The sequence below is a fragment of the Hipposideros armiger genome, unplaced genomic scaffold (genome assembly GCF_001890085.2).
Source record: "Hipposideros armiger isolate ML-2016 unplaced genomic scaffold, ASM189008v1 scaffold_28, whole genome shotgun sequence".
NCBI lineage: Eukaryota > Metazoa > Chordata > Mammalia > Chiroptera > Hipposideridae > Hipposideros > Hipposideros armiger.
In genome coordinates this window covers 5789675-5814630 of record NW_017731378.1, presented here as the reverse complement: position 1 = coordinate 5814630, position 24956 = coordinate 5789675, and the positions used below count along the sequence as shown (strand labels likewise).

At 40.3% G+C, this 24956-nt stretch overlaps 1 protein-coding gene across 1 annotated transcript in view; it reads right to left on the bottom strand.

Annotated features, from left to right (window-relative positions):
• The window catches only part of CFAP58 (cilia and flagella associated protein 58), a 97187-nt gene extending 75107 nt beyond the window's left edge, over window positions 1-22080 (bottom strand). The window contains exons 1-8 of the mRNA XM_019636289.1: window positions 21938-22080; window positions 17003-17284; window positions 14298-14446; window positions 11464-11620; window positions 10244-10438; window positions 7591-7728; window positions 5415-5574; window positions 1344-1426 (exon numbers count right to left, since the gene is read on the bottom strand). Coding sequence (XP_019491834.1) covers window positions 1344-1426; window positions 5415-5574; window positions 7591-7728; window positions 10244-10438; window positions 11464-11620; window positions 14298-14446; window positions 17003-17284; window positions 21938-21946 — 1173 coding nt within the window. The 5' untranslated portion in view covers window positions 21947-22080. The remainder of the gene's footprint in view (window positions 1-1343; window positions 1427-5414; window positions 5575-7590; window positions 7729-10243; window positions 10439-11463; window positions 11621-14297; window positions 14447-17002; window positions 17285-21937) is intronic.
• Between the last annotated feature and the right edge of the window lie 2876 nt (window positions 22081-24956).

Genomic DNA, 24956 nt, shown 5'->3' with positions numbered 1-24956 from the left:
ATTCCAAGTCAGTAGGGAAGGAATGCATTATCAATCAATGTTGATTGCATACCTGCAGAGGGTTGGGTACTGTGCTGCGCACTAAGGATGCGATGGCCAGGAAAGAAAAGAAAGTGTACCCAGCCCTAAGGGAGGAATTGACATGAGTCAAATCAAATAGATAAATGTAAGAATAATGTGCTACATGTCCTATCATGGCAGAAAAATCTATGGGTTGTTTCCCAGTATATATAAAGTATAAATGGATTAAATATGGTATGTGTTAAAACTAAATTTAAAAATCTATATCCAATAATATTATTTACATGTACAAATTTATAAAGGAATGGTTTCCAGGATTGTGCAAAAGAAAAACTTTCTCTTAAGGAGTTCTGCATGTAAAGATATCTAATCTCCCACTATTTCCTGCGATTCCCTAAATAGTCTACTTTAAGCCAAAGAGTAAGCTATTTTGTTCACATTTGTTCAATTCGGGGAAACCTAAAGAAGTAATGAAAAGTCAGAATGAACAAATATAGGCTGTATCTACTTTGATGAGACAAAGCTGTCTTGGCCACAGGTCATCAGGCTGTCTGTTATGGAAGCAGCCTCCCCAACTCAGTACACCTGGCTGATCACCTTTTGGGGGAAATCCTTAAGCAGGAACGTCTACCCTACATCCTAGAAAGTAATTAATCTCCTAAGAGTGACGTCAGTCAAGGGAAGGACTCCTCTGGAAGGGACAAGGAGAGGAAAGGGGTGAGGGTGAGGGGGTCCCGCCTCGAATGGAAAATCTCCAGGCCTCAAGCCCCCCAGCTCCTCCTCCAGCTTTGGACCATATTGAGCTCAAAGGCTAGGAGAACTAAGGGCTGAAAACAAAAACAAAAACCTACAACAATCCTGAAAAGACGGAGGAAATGTTAGAGACTTTTTATATCACCAACCAGCCATCCCTATACCTAACACGTCGAAGTTAAAATTTTATTAGCACTCACTTTAATATCTGTAATCTGTAACTTTTGCTAATCCAGAAAACACAATTCAGAAATTTGGGCAGTTTAGGATGCCAAAGAACACACCAGCAATAAAAACAGAATCCACACACACACTCTGAAATCCCCTGTTAGTTTACATGATAATCCTCCCAAGTTCCTTTGTGCTCACAGGTGATAATGCAGTTTCAGTTCAAAACCAGTGAATGCTGGGCTGCAGACAGCTGCTTAAAGGAAAATTGAGCACTATTATTCATTCTAATCTACTTTTGTTTGCCTCAGAGTTTCCTTTCCCCATACAACCTGCTATAGGCAGATGCTGTAGCGCTAAAGAAAGACACTTATTTACCAGTGTTACTGTAGCAAACTCACCTTATTTAATATGTCCCTTTCTCTCAGAAGCTCATCCATTGCTTTCTTATCAAGTTCTGCCTGTTTCTTTGAAGCCTCCACCTCTAAATAGCCAGGAAGAAAAATAATAATAAATATGGAGTCAACCTAAGAAAAAATAGGCCAAAGCCAAACTGATACAAAACTTCTTTATATGTTTACCTGTAGCTATAAAAATGTTTGTTAGCTGTTACATGATCTTCATTATTACACAGTGAGATAGGTCTTCCTGTCTCACTCAACAGGCAGAAACTAAGGCTTAGAGAAATTGAGTCACACACCAAGGGTCTGCAACCAAAAGGTGACAGGGCTGAGACTGGGAGCACAGTTTCCCTGACTCCAAAAAGTTCTTACTCTTTTTAAATCTTATTATACAAGTAAGTAGAAATACAGAGAGAAATTAGAAATAAAAATAAACAAAAAAAAATTCAAATCAACCACCATCTACTTAGGATTTTGATACGTCTCTTTCCAGACTTTTTCCTATGCAAATACAAGTGTGTATATAATTCTAAATATACATACATTCATATATATATATATGTATATATATATATATATATATATATACCAAATGGAATCCTATTATACATACTTTTTGTAGCTTGCTTTTATAATTAACAAGCATAAAATAAATGCCTCTCTAGATTATAAATGTGTATCTACATCAGAATTTTTAATGACTCCATATTTCCCTATATGAAAATGTATCACTTATTTAGCCAATCCCCCATATAACATTGAAGTTGCTTCCATTTTATTTATTTCTTTGGTAATATTAGCAATAACCCTGGGAAAGTTCTTGTTCATTTGTTATTCTACAAGAGGAAGTCCTGGATCATAGGGCATTAAACAAACAAAAAAAAAATACATTTCTACTGCCAAATTTCTCTCCAGAAAATTAATAGCAATCTAAATCCACAGCCAAAACACCACTGGGTATTACCATTCTCTTTGATCTTTGACAATCTGCTAGATCATTAAAACCAATATGTCTGTATTTAATTTACATTTCTTTGATTAATAGTGAAGTTGACTGTTTTTCCATGTTTAATTACCGTTTATTTGTATTGCTGTTTTTCAAATTGGCCACACTTGCGCTTTGCCAATTCTTCTCATGGATTGTTTATCCTTTCTGTGGATTTGTAAGAACTCTTTATATATAATAAGGATACTAGCTCTTTGACAATATTTTGGTTAATTTGCCTTTATAATATAGTCTTTGATACATACAAAAAATTTAGCTTTTATTTCACTCAAAGAAATCTCTCAATCCTGGCCTTATGCTTTCTACATCTGCTATTAACTTTTTTTTTTTTCCCAAAAACGTAGCTTGCTGTCATGCTACCATTTTCTTAATAACCCATACTGCACACTTGTATGAAACAACACCTTTATCTCAAACAATAATCTTGGGTCTTCCTGTGGCTTTCCAATCTTTTCAATTGACCTGTTTATGTGGACATCTTCACCATACTATTTAATTATTGAAGCTTTATAATACACTTAAATAACTGATAAGGCAAATGCTTCCTCATCTCTCTCCTTTTCCAGAATTTTATGACTATTGTCACACGTTTATTCTTCTGGGGGAGCACTAGAATCAGTTTTCAAGTCCCAGCAGTATAACTCACTGAAATTTTTATTGGAAATATTAAATGTATAGATTAACTTAGACAGATTTATATCTTTATCATATTAAGTTTTTTTCATCCAGGAACTTCGTATAGCTCTCCATTTTTCAAGTCGTCCTTTATGCCCCTCAGTAGAATTCTGTGGTGCTTTTTATACATGGGTCTTGCAGATATCTTGGTAACTATATTCATAGATATTTTATTACTTCAGTTGCTGTTTTGAAAAGGAGTTTTTCCATCATGTAGTCTAACTGGTTCTTTGTACGGAAGAAAGCTATTGATATCTATGTATTTATTTTATAACCTAATATCCTATTGAACTCTCATCAGTTTGGCAGTTTTTCAGTTTGTTTCTTGGGTTTGGGTAGCAAAAAGATATGGAGGACTCGTCCTCCTAACTGTTATGTCCAATACCACTCTTTGATCAGGCACATCAAAAGGAAGAGAACCCTGAGAATAAATAATGGTCAACAACATCTATAAAATAACAAGAAAACAGTGCATGATGACTTCTGTAAACATGATTTAAGGATGAAGAATTGGGTTCAACACTGAATAGGTGATTTTTTTTTTCAAAGCTTAGAACTACTGCAAGCAAAACTACAGAAATTTAAATATGGGAGTGTTTTGAAAGTCACTAAGCCAGTTACAAAACAAGCTCTAGAAGTTTTTCTTCATATATGTCACTGTAGACATTAGATTGTAAATTCATGCTAGACAGTAAGCATCCTGAGTGCAGGGACCTTCACGCACCCAATGCCTAGCACAGTGCCTGCACATGCTTGTAGAAGGTACTCAACTTTTTGAATGAAAGAATGAATGAATGGGGAAATTGTCAAAATAAGTTGCAACTGCATCTCAATAAAAGATTTTTGCCTGGGCCGGCCAAGTGGCGTGTTGGTTAAGAGCTGGCTTGGGACGCCAGCTCTGAGCAGCAGGACCCCGGTTCAGATCCCACATGAGGGCCAGTGACACTGCCCTCTACAGTTAAGATGGTGAACAACAGCTCGACCTGGAGCTGGGCTGCCGTGAGTCGCCAGCGAGGGCATAGGCTGTAGTGAAGCTGCAGTGGGCTGCTGTAAGCTATCATGTGTGGACAGCAGCCAGTGTGAGCGGCCGGCAGCCGGTGTCAGCTGCCAAGAGCTGCCATGAGCGGCTGTCCAGAGGCCGGCGACCGATCTGCCTCACCTGGGAAGAGCGCAATGATAATACCAACATGGGCCAGGGAAGCAACATCCTCCACAACTAGACTGAAGAACAAAAGGACAGCAACTTGTCTGTTCCCCTTCCTCTGATTCCCCAGCGCTATTCCCCTCCCTCAATTCCCCAATAAAATCTTTAAAAAAAAAAAAGATTTTTGCCTGCTATCTTAGAAGAAAAAACACCTGTACTTCTCAATGGCTTATATGATACATATTTCTATAATCTTATCTGGAGACTTAGATTTTACCCAGCTTTTAACGAGGCGATATAGGTTTTAATACTTTTGTATGCATGTTATCTCAGGCAGTGATTTGCAATGCACAGCAGCCCGCGTGAGGTGAATGCAGCATTTCCTGCCTCACGTATTCTGATATACTCAAAAGGCAAACCCAGATCCTCTGTCACCAAGTCCAGAGCTTTTTCTGACAGCGAATTTGATGAGTATACCCTGTTTTCAATTATATTCTTTTCAGAATGAGATTGTATTCTATCTTATTACCTATATAAATAGTAATATCTGGATAATAATAGATAACAGTTAGTAAGCACTTAGGATGTGCTATGTACCGTCCAACAGTACTTTATGTATATTAGTTCGTTTTATCCCCCAACAGATAAATAGGATGGAGGTGGGATCTGAACCCAGGCAGACATGATTCCAGAGTTTGTATCCTTAATGATTTTTCTGTGTTATACGGCCTCCCATGGCACTTAAATTTTTCCTCCACAGGTCAATGTGAAAGCTGATAAAACAAATGTTTGCCATATAGTAAAGTACTCACAGAGAGAAAAAAAAAATAGAAGCCATTTATTTTTGTCCCACTGCTTCTTGGGACAATATTGCCTCAAATACTGATAATGGAGGACATTTATTTTAATGTATTCCCTATCTTCTGTGGGAAAAGGGACTAAAGTTAAAAGTCATATAGAACCCAGACCTAACAGTATAGACATTATTTACTCCACTGACAAATACTGAACAATACTTTGGGCTGGATTTACACTGTGCCAATATAGCTTGTTGAAGAAGTTTTTAAGGTGTTCAAAATGATGTCCCCTCCATGTTGACTACCTACCCGTTTAAACGTTGTTTTACTGATTTCATCTGGTATTTTTGTGTTTGTATGCCTGGGGCCCTGGGCTGCCAAATAACATTAGTCACCCATGAAATGTTCATAGATGAATTTTTAAAGTCACAAAATGTTTGCTGCTTTACCTCTCTCTAATCCCAAGATCTGACTTTTCAGAGTCTCCTTGTGCTGTTCCACTTCTGCCTTTTGATCTTCAATCTGGTGCAACTTTTTATGGATTTGATCTTTGACTTTGTTGAGCTTTCCAATGTCAAGGCGCATCTGATGGGCTTCGTCCTCTTTGGCCTGTAATTAGTGAGAGAGAATTAACCAGGGATACGCAGTAAATAAAGGGCTGGTGACTGGAGGATGGTAAACTCAGAACCAAGGAAAGGAAATTCTCCCTATGTCAGTGTGAAAGGGTTCTTTCGGATTAAATCAAAACACACACTGTTTCGTTTTAAAGGAAATTGAAAAACTCTGTTCTCTGAATAAAATATGTGGCTACATAAACTAAAAATAATGAAAAGACTGATTAAACCTGATGTCTCAAGGCACCACTGAATGTTGAATCAAACAAGGTAAGACTGCTGAGCTGTGTGTGTCATAAATGTGTGAATTTTGTGGTCAGATGCTACATTCAAGTAGCAACTTTCATGGACTCATAATGCGATCCTTCCCAGAAGGTTATTAACATGTTATAAAATATTCAAATACTCTTTTGGACCCACATGGCCACCGTAGTGCAATTATGTACACTAGAGAAGGGGCTCTCCTTCCTCAGAGGATGTTAGCCTATGGATGTATATACGGGCAGGTGGACAGGTGGGTGTATATACAGACATTCATTAGCAAGTCTACATAATGGCAAAAGGTACCAAAATAATAATTCTGGCAAAGGAAAGCACCAGATTTTAGCCTATGGGCGTCAAGATTTATGAGTTTGTTAAAATTCAAATTAAATTCATTTTTTTAAATTTTGCCATTCTTAGAAATTACTGGAAAAGCAACCAGTGATTCTTCCACAAATAAAGATCAGCAATTATCCCCAGTTCTTGACAATGAAGAGACTGAACTTAGCTGGGCATGTTACCCTCAGATTATTGGTGAAGCAGAATCCCATAGGTTCAGGATCTGATACCAAAAATATATCATCTTTCAAGATGCCCTATCCGTGTAATCAAAGGAGAGAATTGACAGCATGAGTACTTTTACTTTAATTTCACCTTAAGGGCTCATATATTATTTTGCCTTAAGTAGTCGTTTCATTTCTGCTTTAACTTATAGCATTCTGATGAAGAATGACTTCAAGTCAAACCATTTAAATGTTCCTCAGCCTTAGGTGCTACAGGGTCCAAATTAGTTGACATAAGACCCCTTTCAATTAGAACCATAAGATACTCTAATTCAGTAGTTATTAACCCAGACCCAATGATTAGATTTCAGAAAAATCCTGGAAACCTCTGGGACTGTGTGCAAAATAAGATACAAGATGTAAATAAGTGAGTGAGTGAGTGAGTGAGTGAGTGTGAATGTGTGTGTATGTGTGTGTGTGTGTGTGCGCGCGCGCGCGTGTGCGCGTGCACGCGCACGCATGCACTTTTATCAGATTCTCAAAAGGGCCTGTGAAGCAAAACTACTCAAATCTATGTATTATCCTTGATCAGTCATTCATTTTATACCCAGTATTCTAACATAATCAGAATAGGGTTTACAGATTCTTCAGAATTAATGACAAACATAGAGTTGCTCTGTTAAGTATGTAGGCATAAAATTGAATCCAGGTATAAAACTGTTATCCAAACTTAATTTGCAAGCACACTTCAAGGAAGAGAAGGAGAAGAATAGGAGGCCTGTCTTGAAATTTGCAATGGACAGAGTGAAAATTCTGCTTCTGCAAGCCTGGAAGTAAATACCCAATAGTACCAGTCCACCCCCAACCCCTCCCATTCCACCTTCTCCATACAAGTAATAAAATATAATCCGACATCTTCATTACTTGCTTGTGTAAATGGTTTCTAGCTCTGGGCAACTGGTTTCCTGCTAGGCTAAGTTACAGCGATGAACATCTGAGCTCGGTTAGGAGAGCATTTGCATAATCATATGATCAATAATCAGGTTTGTAATTTTATAAGTAAGAATGGAAGTTATCACACTCTCTGCTTCCAGGCATAAAGCAATCATGGTAGACTTGTGCCTGCCTCTGATGTGTCAAAGCTGATAGAGGCTATAGAACCGAGGGCTCCAACTGCACAGCAAACCTATATCAATAGGGAATGACAGAAGGAGTGCTAGGGAATAGATATGTCACTTGGTGTTTACTTTGAGCTCCAGTGCCTTCTGCTGGTTCTCCTGGGATAGCTGCTCGCAAGCCAAACTGTGTTGTTCATTCTCTTGCTGAAGTTTAGAATTTCTCATCTGAAACTGCTCCAGTTCCTTTGCAGCTCTCTCATTCAATATCTGAAAGATGCAGAAGGAGCTGATTATTGCTTTTTAATCTGATCACAATAACTGCATATATACACAGGGGGCCTTGCAAACCTCCTGGGACAATCACAACAGCCACACTTTTTTTTTTTTTTGGTCTTTGTAGAAATGGTTCTTTATCCCCAGTGAAAGCACTAAGGCACTCAAATATGATGAATGTTAAATGGCTGAGGAAAAATGACACCTTCTAATGAATAACACAGAGAGCAAAGTTTTTTTCTGAGAGTCTTGGGAAGTCTTGTTCACAGGTGGTGGATAAATATTTTAATGCCTGTTTGCCATTTGGCAGGCTTCACATACACAACAATTGCTATAATCATTGCAAATGAGCTAGAGATTCAAATGAGTTTTATCTGCTGTGGGGCTCGGCAGTCACATCTTCGGAAGCGAATCCCGCGTTAACATGCTTACGACATTTTAGGGAACAGAATCCTTCACTAACACCAACACAGACACAACTCCCCTTTAATCCAACTGAAGTCAAAACTGAGGAACAGCCGAGAAATGATTTCTATCTGCCTGACTCCGGTGTCAGCCGGATTTTCCTCTTCCCTAGCTTGACTATAGGTTTTATAAAAACAGAGGATTATATTTTAGGGGGGGCCACTTCTATTGGGAGAAAATTGGGAGGATGGAAGGATATCAAATGGGCTGAAGGAAATAAGAGAGCAAATAGACACTCCAAAATATACTTGACCCTTGAACAACGCTGGGATTAGGGGCACTGACCACCCACATAGTTGAAAATCCACATACAACTTTTGACTCACCCAAAACTTAACTACAGTCATCCCTCAGTATACACAGGGGATTGGTTTCAATACCTCTGAGGATACCAACATCCGCAGATGCTCAAGTCCCTTCTATAAAATGGTGCCAAACTATGCACAGTCAGCCCTCCACATCTGTGGATTCCCAATCACAGATTCCCAACCATGGAGCCAAAATGCTGCTTTCAAAGCACAGTTTGTTGAATCTGCAGATGCAAAACCAGCAGATAAGAAAAGGCAACTCTGTATTTATTGAAAAAACTTCACATCAATGTGAACCGGTGCAGTTCAAACCCCCGTAGTTCAAGGGTCAACTGTATAACTTCCATGCTAGCAAAAGTTAAACATGAAAAGAATCCATTCAATTTCCCATCAATAGGGACTAAATAAAATATAGCCAGCTATGCTAAAAATGAAATTGTCTTACATGAGTCCTGGATATTGCTAAACAAAGCACCATAATTTTATCATGATGTTCAAAAATCTTCCAACTTTCATGCCCAAAGAAGCCTCATGTTTTTCTCAAGGATAATGTATGTTGTGTATTATCTATTTTATTTCTGGCTTTATATAAAATAAATGAAGCAACTGACAAAGAAATGTACTCTAATATCTATTTTTTAAATAGAAAAATGCTACATGGCTTGACAATTCCTTGGAAACTTCCTCAGAGAAAATATTTTCAAGAAATGAATTTTTTTCAATTACATGAATTGCTTCTTTAAGAAATGAGGAAAGACAGACTAGGGTTGTCACTATTTGACTTGCCTTAAACCACTATTACAGGGGACACGTTAAAAAAAAACAGTACTATATTTAAAGTATAGTAAAATACATAAAGACTGAGTAGGGTTTCCTAAACTTGAAACATAAGAATAAACCTGTTAAAAAATAAATCATGTTCTAGTCACACAATGGAATACTATACAGCTACGAGAATGAAGGCTCCACTGAGCGCTGTCCAATAGGACTTCCTGCAATGAAGTAAATGGCAGACTCTATCTGCAGTGTCCAATACGGTGCCTTCTAGTCACATGAGGCTATGGAGCACTTGAAATGGTGCTATGCAGCCAAGGGACTGGATTTTTAAAATTTCTTTGAACTTTGAATAATTTAAATTTAGCTACATGTGGCTAGTGGCTACCATATTAGAGAGTGAAGATCTATAACTGCATGACAGCAACATAAATGAACCTCACAAACAGAGCATGGAAAAAAGGAAGTTAGACACAAAAGAGGACATCCTGTATGATTTCATTTCTGTAAAGTACCAAAACAGGCAAACCTAATCTCCACTTAGAATTCAGAAAAGAAGTGACCTTTGGGGGAAAAAGTGACCGGGAGGGGGCACAAGGGGACTTCTGGGGGTAGTGCTTCTTGGATTGGGTGCAAGATGCATTCAAGTGGAGAAAATTCATCAAGCTGTACACTCATAATGATATACTTTCCTATGTGTATATTAGATATCAATAAAAGGTTAAAAAGAAATTAATTGACCTGTTGGAGCTGGAAAAAAAAAGAGGGAGGGCATATCTACCTATAAAGGAGGGCATATCTACCGATAGGTGCCGTTCAAAATGCTAAGTCTTTGTTATCAACATCTATAGGTAAGGGAGTTTGCTGCTTTCCAAAGAAAACCCAAAATGCCCCAGCAGGCCGCAAACCGCAGCGCCTTCTTGTTTCTGCGGGGACCCACCGAGCGCCCCCGCACGACACACCTTCTGCTCCTTCAGCTGCTGCTCCAGCTTCTGTAGCTCCTCCTTGCTCTTCTGCACGTACTGCTGCAGGGCCTTGATTTCCGTCTGCCGGGAGTCCATGTCTGTCTGAATCTGCCTGAGCTCTTTCTCCAGTTTCTCCTTCTTCCGAGATTCCCGAGAAGTTTCGTTCTGACGTTGCTGGATTTCTTGATGGAACTGTGGGCACAGAAAGGATAGGAAGGAAAGAGATAAGCTCGTCACCAGGGCAGCAACCAGCCAAGCGTCTCACTCTCTCAGGTCCTTCATTTCTAGGGCAGCCGCTTTGTGGTAGCATTTCCCCTGTACGACAGTCATCGTGGAACCCCAATGTTTGAACTTTTCAGGAATATTCTGCATTGTTTTTCTGAGCCTTGACACCAAACATCCACCCTGAGGGTGGGCAAAAATCCACAAAGGATGATATAAAAGAGAGCCGGCCGAGTGCCTCAGTTGGTTAAGAGCTCGCTCAAGCGTGTGAGCTCTGAGCAATAGCGGTTCGATAACCGGTCCGAGCTGAGCTGCCACTGAGCTGCCAACAGGTGGCAGGATGGCTCAGCTAAAACAACAAAAAGAATGATATAAAAACCAATTAAATATGGAAGCGCAGAATTCTAGAGAAGTTTAACAGGGAAAGAACTAATCCAATTCTCCATCAATGGGAGCTAAATAAAATGTAGCCAGCTACCCTAAATATGAAATTGTGTTTTACCAGGAGTACTGGATATTGCTAAACAAAGCACTATAGTTTTATCATGATGTTCAAATTCAATGAGAGGCCTTTCTCTTATCTCATGCTCAAAGAAGTCTTATGTTTTTCTCCTAGAGACACGACTTGTGTACTATCTATTTGACTTCTGGCTTAATGTAAGTGTTCAGGAGGGTTCAACTAGATGGCTTCCTTACAAAGGGAAAGGGACAAGGAAACTATTGCCATCCCAGATGCAGGACACCCTGGCCTGCTCAGGGGACAGCTTCGTCAGCCAGAATCGTAAGCAGTGACTTTTCAGAGGACGTTGAGAAGAGGGACTCAAGTAAAATTGCTCTTGTAAGAACAAACCAGAAAAACAAGCAGAACTGTGGATGCTTCATTTGGGCAGTGAGGGTAAATATAAGACAGAAACCAGATGGGAAGACTGAGGTAGGACAAAACGTGCTTCTGGAAGGTAATGTTCCTTCCTTGTGCCCTCCATGGCAAAGCAGACCTGACTGATGACCTGCTCGGCCTCTTCTTTCTGTTGCTCCAGCCCCTGCTGCTGTTCAGTGATCTGAACTAAGGACTCTCGTAATTTCACCACTTCTGACAAGAGCTGGTCTCGCTCCTTTGTCACTTCTTCTTTGAACTTCAGTAAATCTCGGATACTGAAAAAGAAGAACACGGGAGTATGGGAGTCAGACTAAACGGCCATCTGCTCAGAGTCCTTCTTATCATCCTCTGAGCTCATTTCCATGGGAAAGACTTCAGGTCAAGGATGAACACTATTCAAGTGTGAAAGGGAAAGATCTTTATGCCCTGACATGGGAGCTGTTTGTGAGTTGTTAACTGAAAAAGAGTTCCAATAATAACATAACATGCATAACATAATCCTTTTTCTTATATTTAAAAAATTACAGTGTGTGTGCGTGCGCGTGTGTGTGTGTGTGTGTGCGTGCATGTGTGTGTGTGTGTGTGGCATTTTTTTTTTATGGAAGTCAAAAAAATAGACACCATGGGGGAGAAGGGTTATCACTTTGTAGGGCGTGTAAATGTCTATTACATTGTTTTATACACCTGAAACTAATTTTTAAAAAAAAACTTCAAAAAAAATAGACACCAAAATGTTAACTGGTTATCTCTGAAAAATGGAAATGAAGTTGGAAGAAAGAGGTGGGGGGGTGATTTTTACTCCTTAGTTTCCACACCTGTGTTATTTTGAATTTGTTACAATAAGACTGTACTGCTATTGTCAGCTCTTGTAATTAACACTAAGGAAATGTCAATTTAGGAAATTATTTGTTTAATATATCCACTGGAAGCCTATGATCACAGCTATAAAGTCTAAAGGAAAGCATAAACATCAACAAATAATATGCATTGCCATTTTTCTATCCATTCACCCATATAGTTTCTCCCAAAGAAATGCAACCCATTTTCCAGCAACAAAATTTGAAAAATCATTCATGATGCCAGCTTTTAGAGGGTATGTGATAATATTTGTTGATTTGAAATGTAAACCAGTTACTTCCACATTTCAAAAACCATTACATATAATGTGGTATGACTTTCTGCAGAATTAGCATTCTGAAAGTAGAAAAACTATATCTGATCTGACTTGTGCAGCAGAATTAATGGAGAGCAAGGCAGCTACTTCAGAGCAGAGAAAGCAAACAACTTGCATTTGAGGCCCTTACAGCTGACAGTCATCAGAGGACTATTAGAAACACAATAATTTGATGATGTTTATTTACCAACAACTCTGATATAACATAAAGGAACCTTCAAAACCACATTAAAACTCTTCTTCAGAAACAAAACCTCGAATTCTAAGGTTACTGTGAAGAGAGACGCTACATCTGAGTGTACTGTTGAAGGGAAAATTCTGAGCTGGATAGTTTCTTCAGTTCTTTTCCTCAACCACATGCCACTTCTCATTACGACACTTCCCAGCTGTATCAGTTGCCTCACATTGCTCCTCAATAGCTGCTTTGATTATGCTTGACTTCTTTAATAAGAAACTAGGGTCCATTATGATGGACACCACACCTCCTATTTGCTTTTCCTGTTCCCTCCCCAATACCTGCACTTAGAAATATCTGTCACCATTGGATAAGTGCATCTAGAAAGCCTAAGAAACACAGATGGCAGTTAAATTTAGTTAAAGATGCCGACTTTATGGTATGGATGCTCATTCTTGATTAATGCAAGGTTTTGCACGGCCTGCACAGTGCTAGACTCCTGGAGGGAAGGTAAAGGTATCTTGCTTCAGGGAGTTTACAGACTAATGGGTAGAGAAGCACATCAACAAATAACTTCAGTACAATGTGATCAGTGCTGTACTTGAGGCAGGGGTTGGGTCCTAAGGAAACAGAACACAGTGACTCTTCTGCTTGATCATTGGGTCTGGGGGTGAGGAGGGACTAAGAAGAGAGATGCTGATGAGGTTGAGATGGTGTTTGAGATGGGTCTTGAAGGATGCATACTAAGGATGTGTACTACATGGAGAAAAGAAGGAAATGCATTCCTGGCACAGAAAACGACATGTTCAAAGGTACTGAGGCATGAGTAAGCATGGTGCTGCTGGGCATGAGTCTGGCAAGGCTGACTAGGGAAGATCTGGGAGGGCCCTGAAAGACATGTTCAAGATTTGGGGCTTTATCCTTTGGGAATGGGTATCTATGGAAGGTGTTTATGCTGGAGGCGGAAGCATGCAGATACATGTTTCAGAATCATACATCTGGTATGTAGATGATGGCAAAGAGGCTGGAGAAGTCTCCTTGAAGGCAGGAGACCAGTTAGGAGTCTACTGCCAAATCCAGCAGAGGATGGGAGGCCCAAACCAAGGCAGCAGCACTGGCAATAGAGGAGGGAAAGACGGAAGGGATGGTTAGAAGATAATCGATAACCAGATGACGTTTTAAGGGATAAAGGAGTGGCAGGGGTGAAAAGAAACTCTGTTTTCTGGCCAAGAATCTGAGAATTCAGAAGGATGGTAATGCAACTAATCATTGAGCAGGGAGGGTTATGGGAGGAGCTGGAAATCTAAACAGAAAGGCAGCCAGTTCCATTCCACACAAGTTTGAGAGAAATAAACTTAAAACCTTTACTCATTTTGAAACTGTAATACTGATTTTTTATAAAGCCAAAAGTTTAATATAACCACAAATTAGGAGTTCTTGGGTATGGAGAAAGGGAGTATTAAAAAGAAAAAATAGCAATAGACAGAAAACTCCAGGAAACCCACAAAGCAGGAGAGCTGTGTATCACAAAGGTGACACTGGCAAGCCCCAGGCTGTCTGCTGAAAGAGTCCTCTGCAAAAGCATCAAAACGGCATCACCTACTTGCTGTCCTGGTCCATTGATAGTCCAGATCCTTGCTCCACTAGTTTGGTCAGGTTCACTATTTCCTCCTTCAGGGCAAGAATCGTCTCCTTTGCCTTCTGCTCTTTATCATAGGCTGAGTCTACCATCTTCCAGGCCTTTTCAATTTCCTAGGCGGGCCACAGGACATCAGTGAGAAAAACCAAACTAGGTTCCAGGTGCAAGACAAACTGAGTAAACTGAGAATAATAAAACAACTGCAGTATAATAGTCATTTATGGGGAGAGAACAGTATACATTATACATTAAGCAAAATTTATATTGACTTACTGAATTGTTCAACATAAGCCAGTTTTGGGGAGGGGTATTGGAAACGTGTATTTTTTCTTGAGTAGGTGAGAGTAGCTACAAGGCTCACATACTGCAAGGGATGCTATAACTAGGAGGATGTTTCAAATAAAAATGTTAAGACAGGTTTACAAAATTAAAGATAACAGCTATGTGCTTTCCAAGCCCAGATATTTTATTTTTTTTAAAATAAGCTTTATCCCATAAGGAATGATCTTGGACCAAGCTCTAAATTTGAAGATCTTGATAGATTCCAAATTAAAAGTGTATTTTCCCAAGTGAACTCCTGGATGGCAGTGTGAGCTTTAGAACAATTCATAGCAAAGTGGTCTGTGCTGTCGCCTCATTGTACACAACAACCTTGATAATTCCCATTTCCAGAAACTCAAGCCCAGGCCTTCTCATCAAACGCTTATAGGGGAAAAACAAAGCACACGGCAGGGAATGGAAACAGTGACTCATGCAGCTTTGGCTTCCTTACTATTATGAAATGCAATGTGAACTATTAATATAAATACTTAAAAGTGAACTACAGCCATTCAACTAAATGAACAAAGCACAGTAAGTATTGCAACAGCCTTGAGTTTTACCCTGCCACTTAATTTTCTTGCAAAAATTTGTCCAGTGGAATGTGAGTCCTATATACAAGTAAGACCCTATTAGCTTAAGGAGAAAATATTCCACTTTCATGTTGACAAGGAATAAAATGAGTGGTAGAGAGTATTTAATTAAATTAAGTAAATCCGTGTTATTACAATAGAGATGACTATTGAGTAACTACAGCACCTAACTTAGCAATTCAAAACAAAATGTCAGTTTATGATATAGGTTTGTCTGTAGCAACCACCTATAGTATTTTCAGCAAAACAAATGAGGGATATTTAAATGAAAATATGATTATATGAAGAATTGTCCAAATTGACATCATCAATTAGATTTTAATAAATTCATGACTCCCATCACCAGTTTCTAAATTTACAATAAAAAGTAGGGTGTTTTTCCTCATCATAAAATGAATTAGAGCCTTCTTAAGTTGGTTTTTCAGCAAAGAAAAAAGACAATAGGGAGAAAATAACACCTCACAAAAAAGTCATTTGGGCTGGCCAAGTAGCTTGTTGGCTAAGAGTTGGCTTGGGAGCGTGAGCTCTGAGCAGCAGGGCCGCCAGTTCAGATCCCATATGGGCCAGTGATGCTGACCCCTACAGTTAAGATGGTGAACAACAGCTCGACCTGGAGCTGGGCTGCCGTGAGTCGCCGGCAATAGTGTAGTCTGCAGGGGGGCTGGCCGGCTGCTGGCGTGCGCTTTCGTGAGCTGCTGTGAGCCGCCGTGAGCAGCCATCAAATGGCCGGTGAGCAACTACCTCACCCGGGAAGAGCGCAATAATAATACCAACATTGGCCAGTGAAGCGACGTCCTCCACAACTAGACTGAAGAACAAAAGGACAGCAACTTGTCTGTTCCCTTTCCCCAATTCCCCAACGCTGTTCCCTCCCCCAATTCCCCAATAAAATCTTTTTTAAAAAAATTTCTTTTTACGTTGTTTCTAAGAAAACATCATATTTTACACTGATCTTGGAAATTCTTCTGAATTCGCTGATTTTAATTGCATGATATCATGGCAATTATCTTAAAAATTTGAGAATTATTTCTCATCACTAGGCTTTTAATTATAAATTAAAATGTCTTAACCTCTGATTTTCCTGAAATCAACATGGAACATTTATGTTTTATCTTCAAAATAATGCAACACACTTGAGGATGGAAAAATAAAGTGTAAAACAAAGTCATACTTCCCTAATTACCTACACACACACACACACACACACACACACACACACACACACACTCACACATCCCCTGTCCAGAATCCCTGTTCTCACAAGAAACTAGGGAGATCAAGGAAGCAGCAAAGGGATGCTAAGAAGAAATGTAATGAAAATTATATTTCTGAGAATTCCTCAGGTAATCTCTCCTAAAACAATAGAAAAAGTAGAAATAGGAAAATATTCTTAACAAACTATCATGGGATATTTAATTACTACTCATCTTGTATCAAACAAGTCATACCAAGATTCCTAATATTGCACTTACTTATCTCTAATTTTTTTTGTTGTTGTTAACCCAGCATTTCCTAGAAGCCAAGCCAGTAAGTAAGGTTCTACATTATTTTCTGAATAGTGAAATTCATCCAGCTAATTATTTTCTTTGAAAACAAACATTATTCCCTAGGCTTAATGAATATATAAATCATGTAAATTTTTACTTAATAACTCATTTACTACCAGCCAAGAGCTGCCAATATAATAAAAGGATGATGTTTTAAATATAGGATGTATTTATGGCAGCTCTCCATTGGTCCCATTTCTAGATCACTGACCTTCTTCAGGGATGCAATGGTGGTCTGGTCATCCTGAGAGAGCTTCAGGGCAGTGGCGACCTTCGCGGAATTAACCACAATCTCTGCATTTAGCTCTCTGCATTTGGCCATCAGACGCTTTTCATTGTCATAAGACTTTTTCATGACAGCATGAAGCTTCTCATATTCGATCCTAAATCGCTCCAGACTTTTGTCTCCTGAAAGTTCGTTGAGAACCTCCAGAAAATCCCTTTCGATTTCTTCAAATGCAGTTTCTTCCAGCACGAATTTTCCCCCCTTTTCCTGGACAGAAGAGCAGGGATGGGAATGAGCATTGCAACACTTACACCGTTACTAGTCAGGAGTTACTGTTAATACCCATGAATAAAGAACCTTCACACAAGTGAAATAAAAGGTTCTGACAAGCAGAAAATGTAACACTGTATGATGGGAAGGGAACAACTGTAATATATGATGTTCATCCCCTGATGCATACATACGTAAAATAGTTCCTACCACATGGTGTTGGGGTACAGATGAGATTAAATGGGATCTTTCATGTTAAAAATTTAGCCAAATACCTGGCAGACAGTAGGTACTCAATAAATTTTGATAGCTGTTATGATTATCCCAAGCCCTAATCTCTTTTTTTTTTTTTTTTTTAGCTGAGCCATCCCGCCACCTGTTGGCAGCTCACGGCTGCTCAGCTCGGGCTGACTCGAACCGCTGTTGCTCAGAGCTCAAACTCTTGAGCGAGCTCTTAACCAACTGAGCCACTCAGCTGGCCCTCTAATCTCTTTTCATTTCATCCACTTCTTACTGCCCCAGAACTGCAGGGGGAACCCACGGCACGTTGAGGTCACACTTGGGGAGATCTTGGTATAAGTACCATGAAATGACACATACTCAGAGTGAAGCCCATCTGAAATATGGACTAGTCTCCTAAACGATAGCCCATCATTTTTATCCCTTAAGCAAATTAGGCCACGTTATCTCCACAAGTATATTGAAATGTCCTCTGTGCAAGACTCATGGGCTTTTTCCACATTTGCTTTCCATGATTAGCTGGACAACAAATCATTTAAAAATAGAAGCCCAGACATACAAATGTAATTCAGGCAAGTCTGCCTATGAGTTACATGAGAACCCAGGAGTTAGCTATATAGGAATTCTTATTTCCCTAGTGCATGAGCAGAACTGTGTCCCCCAGAAAGTTATGTTGAAGCCCTTACCCCCAGTACTCATGAATGGAACCTTATTTCAAAATAGAGGCATTGCATATATATAACTAGTTAAGTTGAGGTCATACTGGAGTAGGGTGGGCCCTAATCCAATATTACTGGTGTCCTTATAAAAAGGGGGGATGGAATTATAACTATGTGTGGCAATGGCTGTTAACTACATTTATTGTGGTAATCATTTTGTAGTATATACATATTTCAAATCATGATACTGTACACCTGAAACTAATACAATGTTACATGTCAATTATATTTCAATAAAAAGCAGTGCGGGGGATTTGGACACAGATAGACACACACACAGGAAGATGCCATGTGAAGACGAGACAGAGATTAGGCTGATGCAGATGCAAGCTAAGGAAAGCTAAAGATTGCTGGCTACCAGCAGAAGCTAGGAAGACACAAGGAAGGGCTTTACTCAGGGTCTCAGATGGACCATGGCCCTGCCAACAACTTGATCTCAGACCTCCAGCCTCCAGATCTGTGAGACAATAAATATCTGTTGTTTTAAGTCGCCCAGTGTGTGGTACTACATTATGGATGCCCTAGCAAACTAATACACCTACTGCTTATTAGATACAGCACAATAACAAAATAAAATGTGTATGGTTAATATATTTGTTTATTCAGCAAATATTTATTGAACATCTGCTATATGTAAGTTGGAATGATGGTGCCTGTAGGAGATACCAAGACAAAGAATAAACAACCTTCCCACAGGAAATTTATACATTAATAGTTGATGAGGTGTGTTTTCAGATAATGGAAGTACACACAGAATTTGATATCTGCCATAAAATGGATTCAAAATTCTACAAGGACCTATACAAAAACAGAATTACTCCCAGCAGCAAGAATTAAGGCAAATTTCATAAAGGAAATGGATTTTGAGCAGGCCCAGAAAACAGAGTGGAATTTTCACAGGTGGGTATGGAGAGAAAGGATATTCCTGGCAAATGGCAAAGCATGAGCAGAGGTTCAGGGCCAAGCAAGTGTCCAGGATTTGAGATTGGTTACGGAGCTCAGGTTGGCTAAACTGTAAGAAGTATGGCAAGAAGAAGGAAGGAGAAGACTAGACAGGGAGTTATGGACAGACTGTGGAGGCCCTAGGAGCATTCTAAGGAACATGGAGTGAATTATTTTTATTTTCTAGGCCACAGGAAATCACTCAAGACTTTTGAGCAAAGAACTGATAAGGTTTGAAAGATCTTATTTATGTTTGCAACATTATGCTTTGATAGTCTACACTAAAAAGGGCTTTGGCATCAACTTTTTTTTTTTTAAATAAACTGAGATGATCTTCATTCCCAATAATAAAGCAAAATTCAAAGTCACCCCAAAGATTTTGGGCAAGTAGGCTAGTTTCCTTTCTGCTTTGACAAGACTCTCTTGCTCAATATGGAGAAAGTCTACCAATTTTTTATTTTCAAAAACATTTGTACCATTGATTAAATTTCTAAAGATGACATACAAGCAAGACAGAGTCCTCATCTTAAAATAGATGTCGGGTCATAACCGCATGTGTAACATTTCATGTAACAATATTAGTGCTAATGTTAAACGCAACAGAAGTTTTTTTCCTGACTAAGAGCAGGTTATTGCAAAGATCATAATATAACAATTCCACAAAGGAGGAAAAATCATATTAAGGAAATATGAGCTGCGTTGGCTGTGTGCTTTCCCCTTGCTGATGCTAACCATGAGGACACAGAAAAATATATCACAGCAATGTTCTTGGTTTCATCCCTGTAAATGGTATTAATGTCAACACTCGATCACCAGCCTAATGATTTGTTGGCAGGCTAGGTTTTCCCTGTACACCTGGTACTTAGCACGGGAGTGGAAAAATGTCAAAGAAAGAAAAGTTTTAAAAAAACTTTTATGAACAAAAGAAATTTTGTTCATATTGCTATTTAAAACTATGCTGCTATTAAAAGCAAATCAAAATAATCTCTTAGCTGTGATCAATTGTTAGTTGGAATATTTATACTGTTGTGGCATATAATGGTACTATTTCAGAAGCATGGTTTTAACATGAACTAATAAGATGCTCTGTGATGCTCCTTCACTCAACACCTATGTATTGAGTGTTTATCTGTCAGGAACCATTCTAGGTGCTGGAAATACCCATTAGTGGGGAGAAGGAAGAGGAAAAAGGAAAAGAAAGCTGTAGTGGAAAATGAGGCCAGAGTGAAGATGAAGACTTATGAAAGCAGAGGTGAGAAAAAGTAAGCTGAGATCAAGTGAGAAGAAAAACAGAAGGAAGGAATAAGGGAGATAATGAAAGGGAAGGGAAACTAGAAAATAATTATTTCATAGTATTGGCATCTGGGGCTTATGTATAGAAAATGAAGAAGAATGAAATAAACCAAAATTACTAGTGGAGGAGAATAGGAGGAAATATGCAAAAGCAAATAATACAGGAAAAAAGGAAAACTAAAAGGAACAGAAGGAAAAAATGGGAAGAAAGATATGAATGAGTGTGGGTACTGGCGATAAGGAATGTGGCCCCAGCAGTACGGATGTACAAGAGACATAAGAGTGATGGCACCCAGGGAGAGAGGAAGGCAGAGGGGATAAAAGGGATTGTTCGGTAAGGAGAGGGAGCTGTTGATCAGAGGAAGATGGAGTTTATAAGGGGAGACCAGATATGGAGGAGATGGAATGATACGGGGATGTGAATGGTATACAGGAGACAAGAGAAGCAACTGGAATAGGGGTGGGGGCATGATGGCGGCGACAGGAGCTGGGACCAGGGCTGGCCCCTTGGGTATGTGACCTAAGCAGTGGCACAGGGGCCTTTGCTCAGACAGGCCCCATCCCCCAGTCGGTTTGGTGCTCTGCTGTCTCATCTTGTAATTCTTAACAATTTTTAACAAGGGACTCTGAATTTTCATTTTTCATTGTGCTCCACAAATTATATGTAGCTGATCCTGAACGGGACCGACCATGAGATGGGTGAAATGGGGCAGAGCTCTGATGGGGCCATGAAGGATTTGGATAGGACCATGGTGGATGGGGATTATGAATGGCAAGTGATGACGGGGACCTAATGTCAAAGTTATAAATGAGGGTGCTAAGGGACAGGGGATCTTTAAAAAAATTTTTAAATGACCCCTCATCAGTGAGGCTAAGATGGGGTGTACTAAAATGTGGGGAAGTGAATGGAGGCTACAAGATCTTAACACAGTGGTCAATGATAACACAGGGCACTGGTGATTGGCTGAAGAGTTTAATGGAGATGTGTCACAGCAGGTGATCAGTTGATAGGGAATCCTGCTGTGATGGTTGGACAAGATTCATTGAATAGGGGTGACAGTGGTGTCTATGAAGCTTTCTTGTACGTCCCCCCAGTCAATGAGACATCAATATGTCTGTGTATCTCTCTTGTGGTATCACCTTATATCTCAAAATCTAAGGACGGATGAATGCCTGTCATAAAATTTACTACCTGGCTTAGCACAGTGTCAATTTGAGTTTAATATTCAGGGTGAGAGGTATCCACCCAACTAAAGGAAAGACAGGTGGTAATGGGTCCAGAGCCAACTGGGCCCGGGGGGCCGGACCCGGGGGGGGGGGTTAGGCTGAGGATGGGGATAGGATGTGATGGGGAGAATACTGGAATCAGTGGATATGACAGAGGATAAATCCATAGAAGAGGGACAACGGGGAGGGGCCAAGCGAGAAGCAACAGAGAGAGGGGCTGACTCCTGACCTCAGCCATCCTGACGCTCTCTGGGGGTGGCCGCAGAGGCTGCTGTGGAGATCGCAGAAACTGGGCCTGAGTCTGAGGAAGGGGCTGTGCACTGCCCCCAGCGTCTAAAACGCACCACCTGATTTCTATTCCCCTCCGGGGGCGAAACCCGGCGCTCGGCGCGTCCTCCCGTTGCCTGGCAACCGCCACGCCCTCTAGGGGCGCTAGAGGATGTTCGAAGAGGGAGGGGCCAGGGAGGCGCTCACTCCGAGGTACCTCGGAGAAATCGCAAAGGTCCTGAATGGGGCGGGACCCAGGAAATAAGAGGGCAGTGCCTCTGAGAGCCTGGGAGGAGTCCCAGGGTGTGCGCAGAAGTTAGACACACCAAAGAGAAAGGAGAAAGTGAATGGGCAGAGGCCACTGAGAAAGAGGTGATGGAGACCGGGAGCTGAAAGGAGAGCCGGAGACTAACGCTTCCAAGGAAATGTGGATGGGACGGTTCTGGATGAGGGAAGATCCGGCAACCACACCCTGCCCTCTGTGGCAAAGCGGCTAGGTCACGGGAACAAGAAATCATCTCAATTCGAGTCAATTACATCCTTTATGAAGCAGTTACTGTGTGCAAGACAGCAGCAGGGAAAACGTAGGTAGAGAAAACACAGGTCCTGGCTTCGAAGGGTTTGGTTACTAGTGGTGAGAAAAATAAGGTGTAGAGCGCGAGGTACCCTGGGAAAACGTATTTGGGACCACATCATGAAAACCTGCCTAGAACCTGGGGCTCCACTCTCAAGTCCCTTTCTTCTCCTTCTCCCGCCCTCTCCTCCTCCCCTTCATCTCCATACCCTTTAGACTCCAGGTTCAGTGAGTGAGAGGAATTAAACTCCTTGGTTCATAAAACATGCAAGGCCCCTCTCGTTTTATTTTTTTCTCCTTTGTCCCCATCCCTACTCCCACTCCTCAGCCTCAGTCCCATTGGCATTCATGCTTCTGTGCTTGGATATGTATTTTTGAAAAATGAATACCATTTTTGTTGGTGCATTTTTAAATGTTTGATAATGACATTGGACTTTAAGGATCATCTTATTTTCCACTTTGTTCACTCAACTATTCCTTTTCAGGATCTCACTCTGTTTCAGTTGGTATTGTGATCCCAATTCATTGCTTCTGACTGCTGCATACTGCCCTCTATAGGACAGCCACACGTTGTACTTCCATCCCCAAGTGATGGATACCAAGGCTGCCTCCACATCTCCAACTCCACAATCAGTCCATGGTACTTTATGGACCTGTGTGCAAATTCCTCTGAAATACATAGCTAGGAGTGAGATTGCTAACGTCACGGGGGCATTGCATTCAGTTATGCAACTTGTCCTGCACAAAGACACCCAGCCAGGGAGCCAAGTGGGGGCAGAAAAACAGTCCCTACTCTCTTCCCCATGTCATGTGCTCTACTGGAGGAAAATATCCCCTTTTCTTCCCACAAAAGCTCTGTTCACTAGCCAAGACATGAACCTAGAAGTCTGTGAATCCAGAGGTTATGCCTTTTACAAATTTATCTGCCCAGTGGTGGACTCTGTTTTTCAGTGGCACAAAGGTGCCTAGTAGCCTGGTGGAAGTCCTGGATACCTAATTTCACTGCTAGATTGTACACCCGAGTTGCTGCCCTACAGTTGGTATAAGGGTTTCTTTCCCCGACTCCCATCCTTGCAAGCATGTGGTGGTTTGTTTAATTATAAACACTCTTATAGTGTTTAGTAAGTGTCAAATACTATTCTAAGTGCCTTATAAATACTGACTCATCTAATTAGCCAATTTTTAAATATCTGTCAATATCATCGAATAGCATCAACACATTTTTGTTTTAATTTCCATGTTTCTGACTACTAGTGAAATTGAGAATTTCTTTATGTATTCATAAGCCACTTGGGGTCTCCTTTTGTGAATTGTCTACAACTTTTGCCTATTTTTCTATTGTGTGTGGGGGTTTTTTGGGGTTTTTTGCAAAAGCTCTTTGTAAAGTCTAGACATTAATCTGCTTTCAAAAACTGAAAACTTTGCCTGAGATGTTCTGTGCAGAACAATAATTCTTAATTTTGTAACCCTTTGTCATTGTTTTTTTACGTTTTATATGCTTTTCCAGTATATTTAAGAAGTCCTTCTCAACACCAAGGTCATAAAGGTATTCTCTGTCATTTTCTTCTATTAGCTTTAGAGTTTTACTTTTCACATTGAGTTCTCTAATCCTTCCGGAGTTCGCCTTTGTATATGGTGAGAGATAAGGATCCGATTTTATTTTTCTTGATGGAGTGAGCAAATATTTCCAACATTTTGGTTCCTAAATATACCTGGGTCTGTTCTGAGCTCTCTGGCATGTTCCTGTGCCAGTAGCACAGGTTTTATGACTAGGGTTTTGTAGCCAATCATCATAGTTGACAGGCAAGGCCCCCATCCCTACTTCTGTCACAGTTACGTTGGCTATTCATGAACCTTTACCATCCCATATAATTTTCAGGATGTTTTTCCAGTTCCTCGTGAGAAAACTGAACTGGAACTCCATTGAGTATATGAATTAATTTGGGGAAAATTAACATTGGTAAAATGATATTTCATTCACGAACTGAGACTGTCTATCTGGTGGACAAATAGGACAAAGTATGGCTGAGGTATGATGTGCATAGAGGTGGCGGGAGAGGTAGTAGCTGAAGCTGAAGAAGCAGCCTGAACCAAACTGTAAGCCAAGCTAATAGAAATGAGGTAGAGATGGGGCGGGCATCACAACTCAGGCTGCTTGGTATGTTTACAGGCAACCTGACTACACATTGGGACCACCAGCTGTGGGACCACCATGATCTAGAGCAGCGGTTCTCAACCTGTGGGTCGCGACCCCTTTGAGGGTTGAATGACCCCTTTCACAGGGGTCGCCTGAGGCCATCGGAAAACAAAAAGGTATTTACATTATGATTCATAACAGTAGCAAAATTACAGTTATAGAGTAGCAACGAAAATAATTTTATGGTTGGGGGTCACCACAACATGAGGA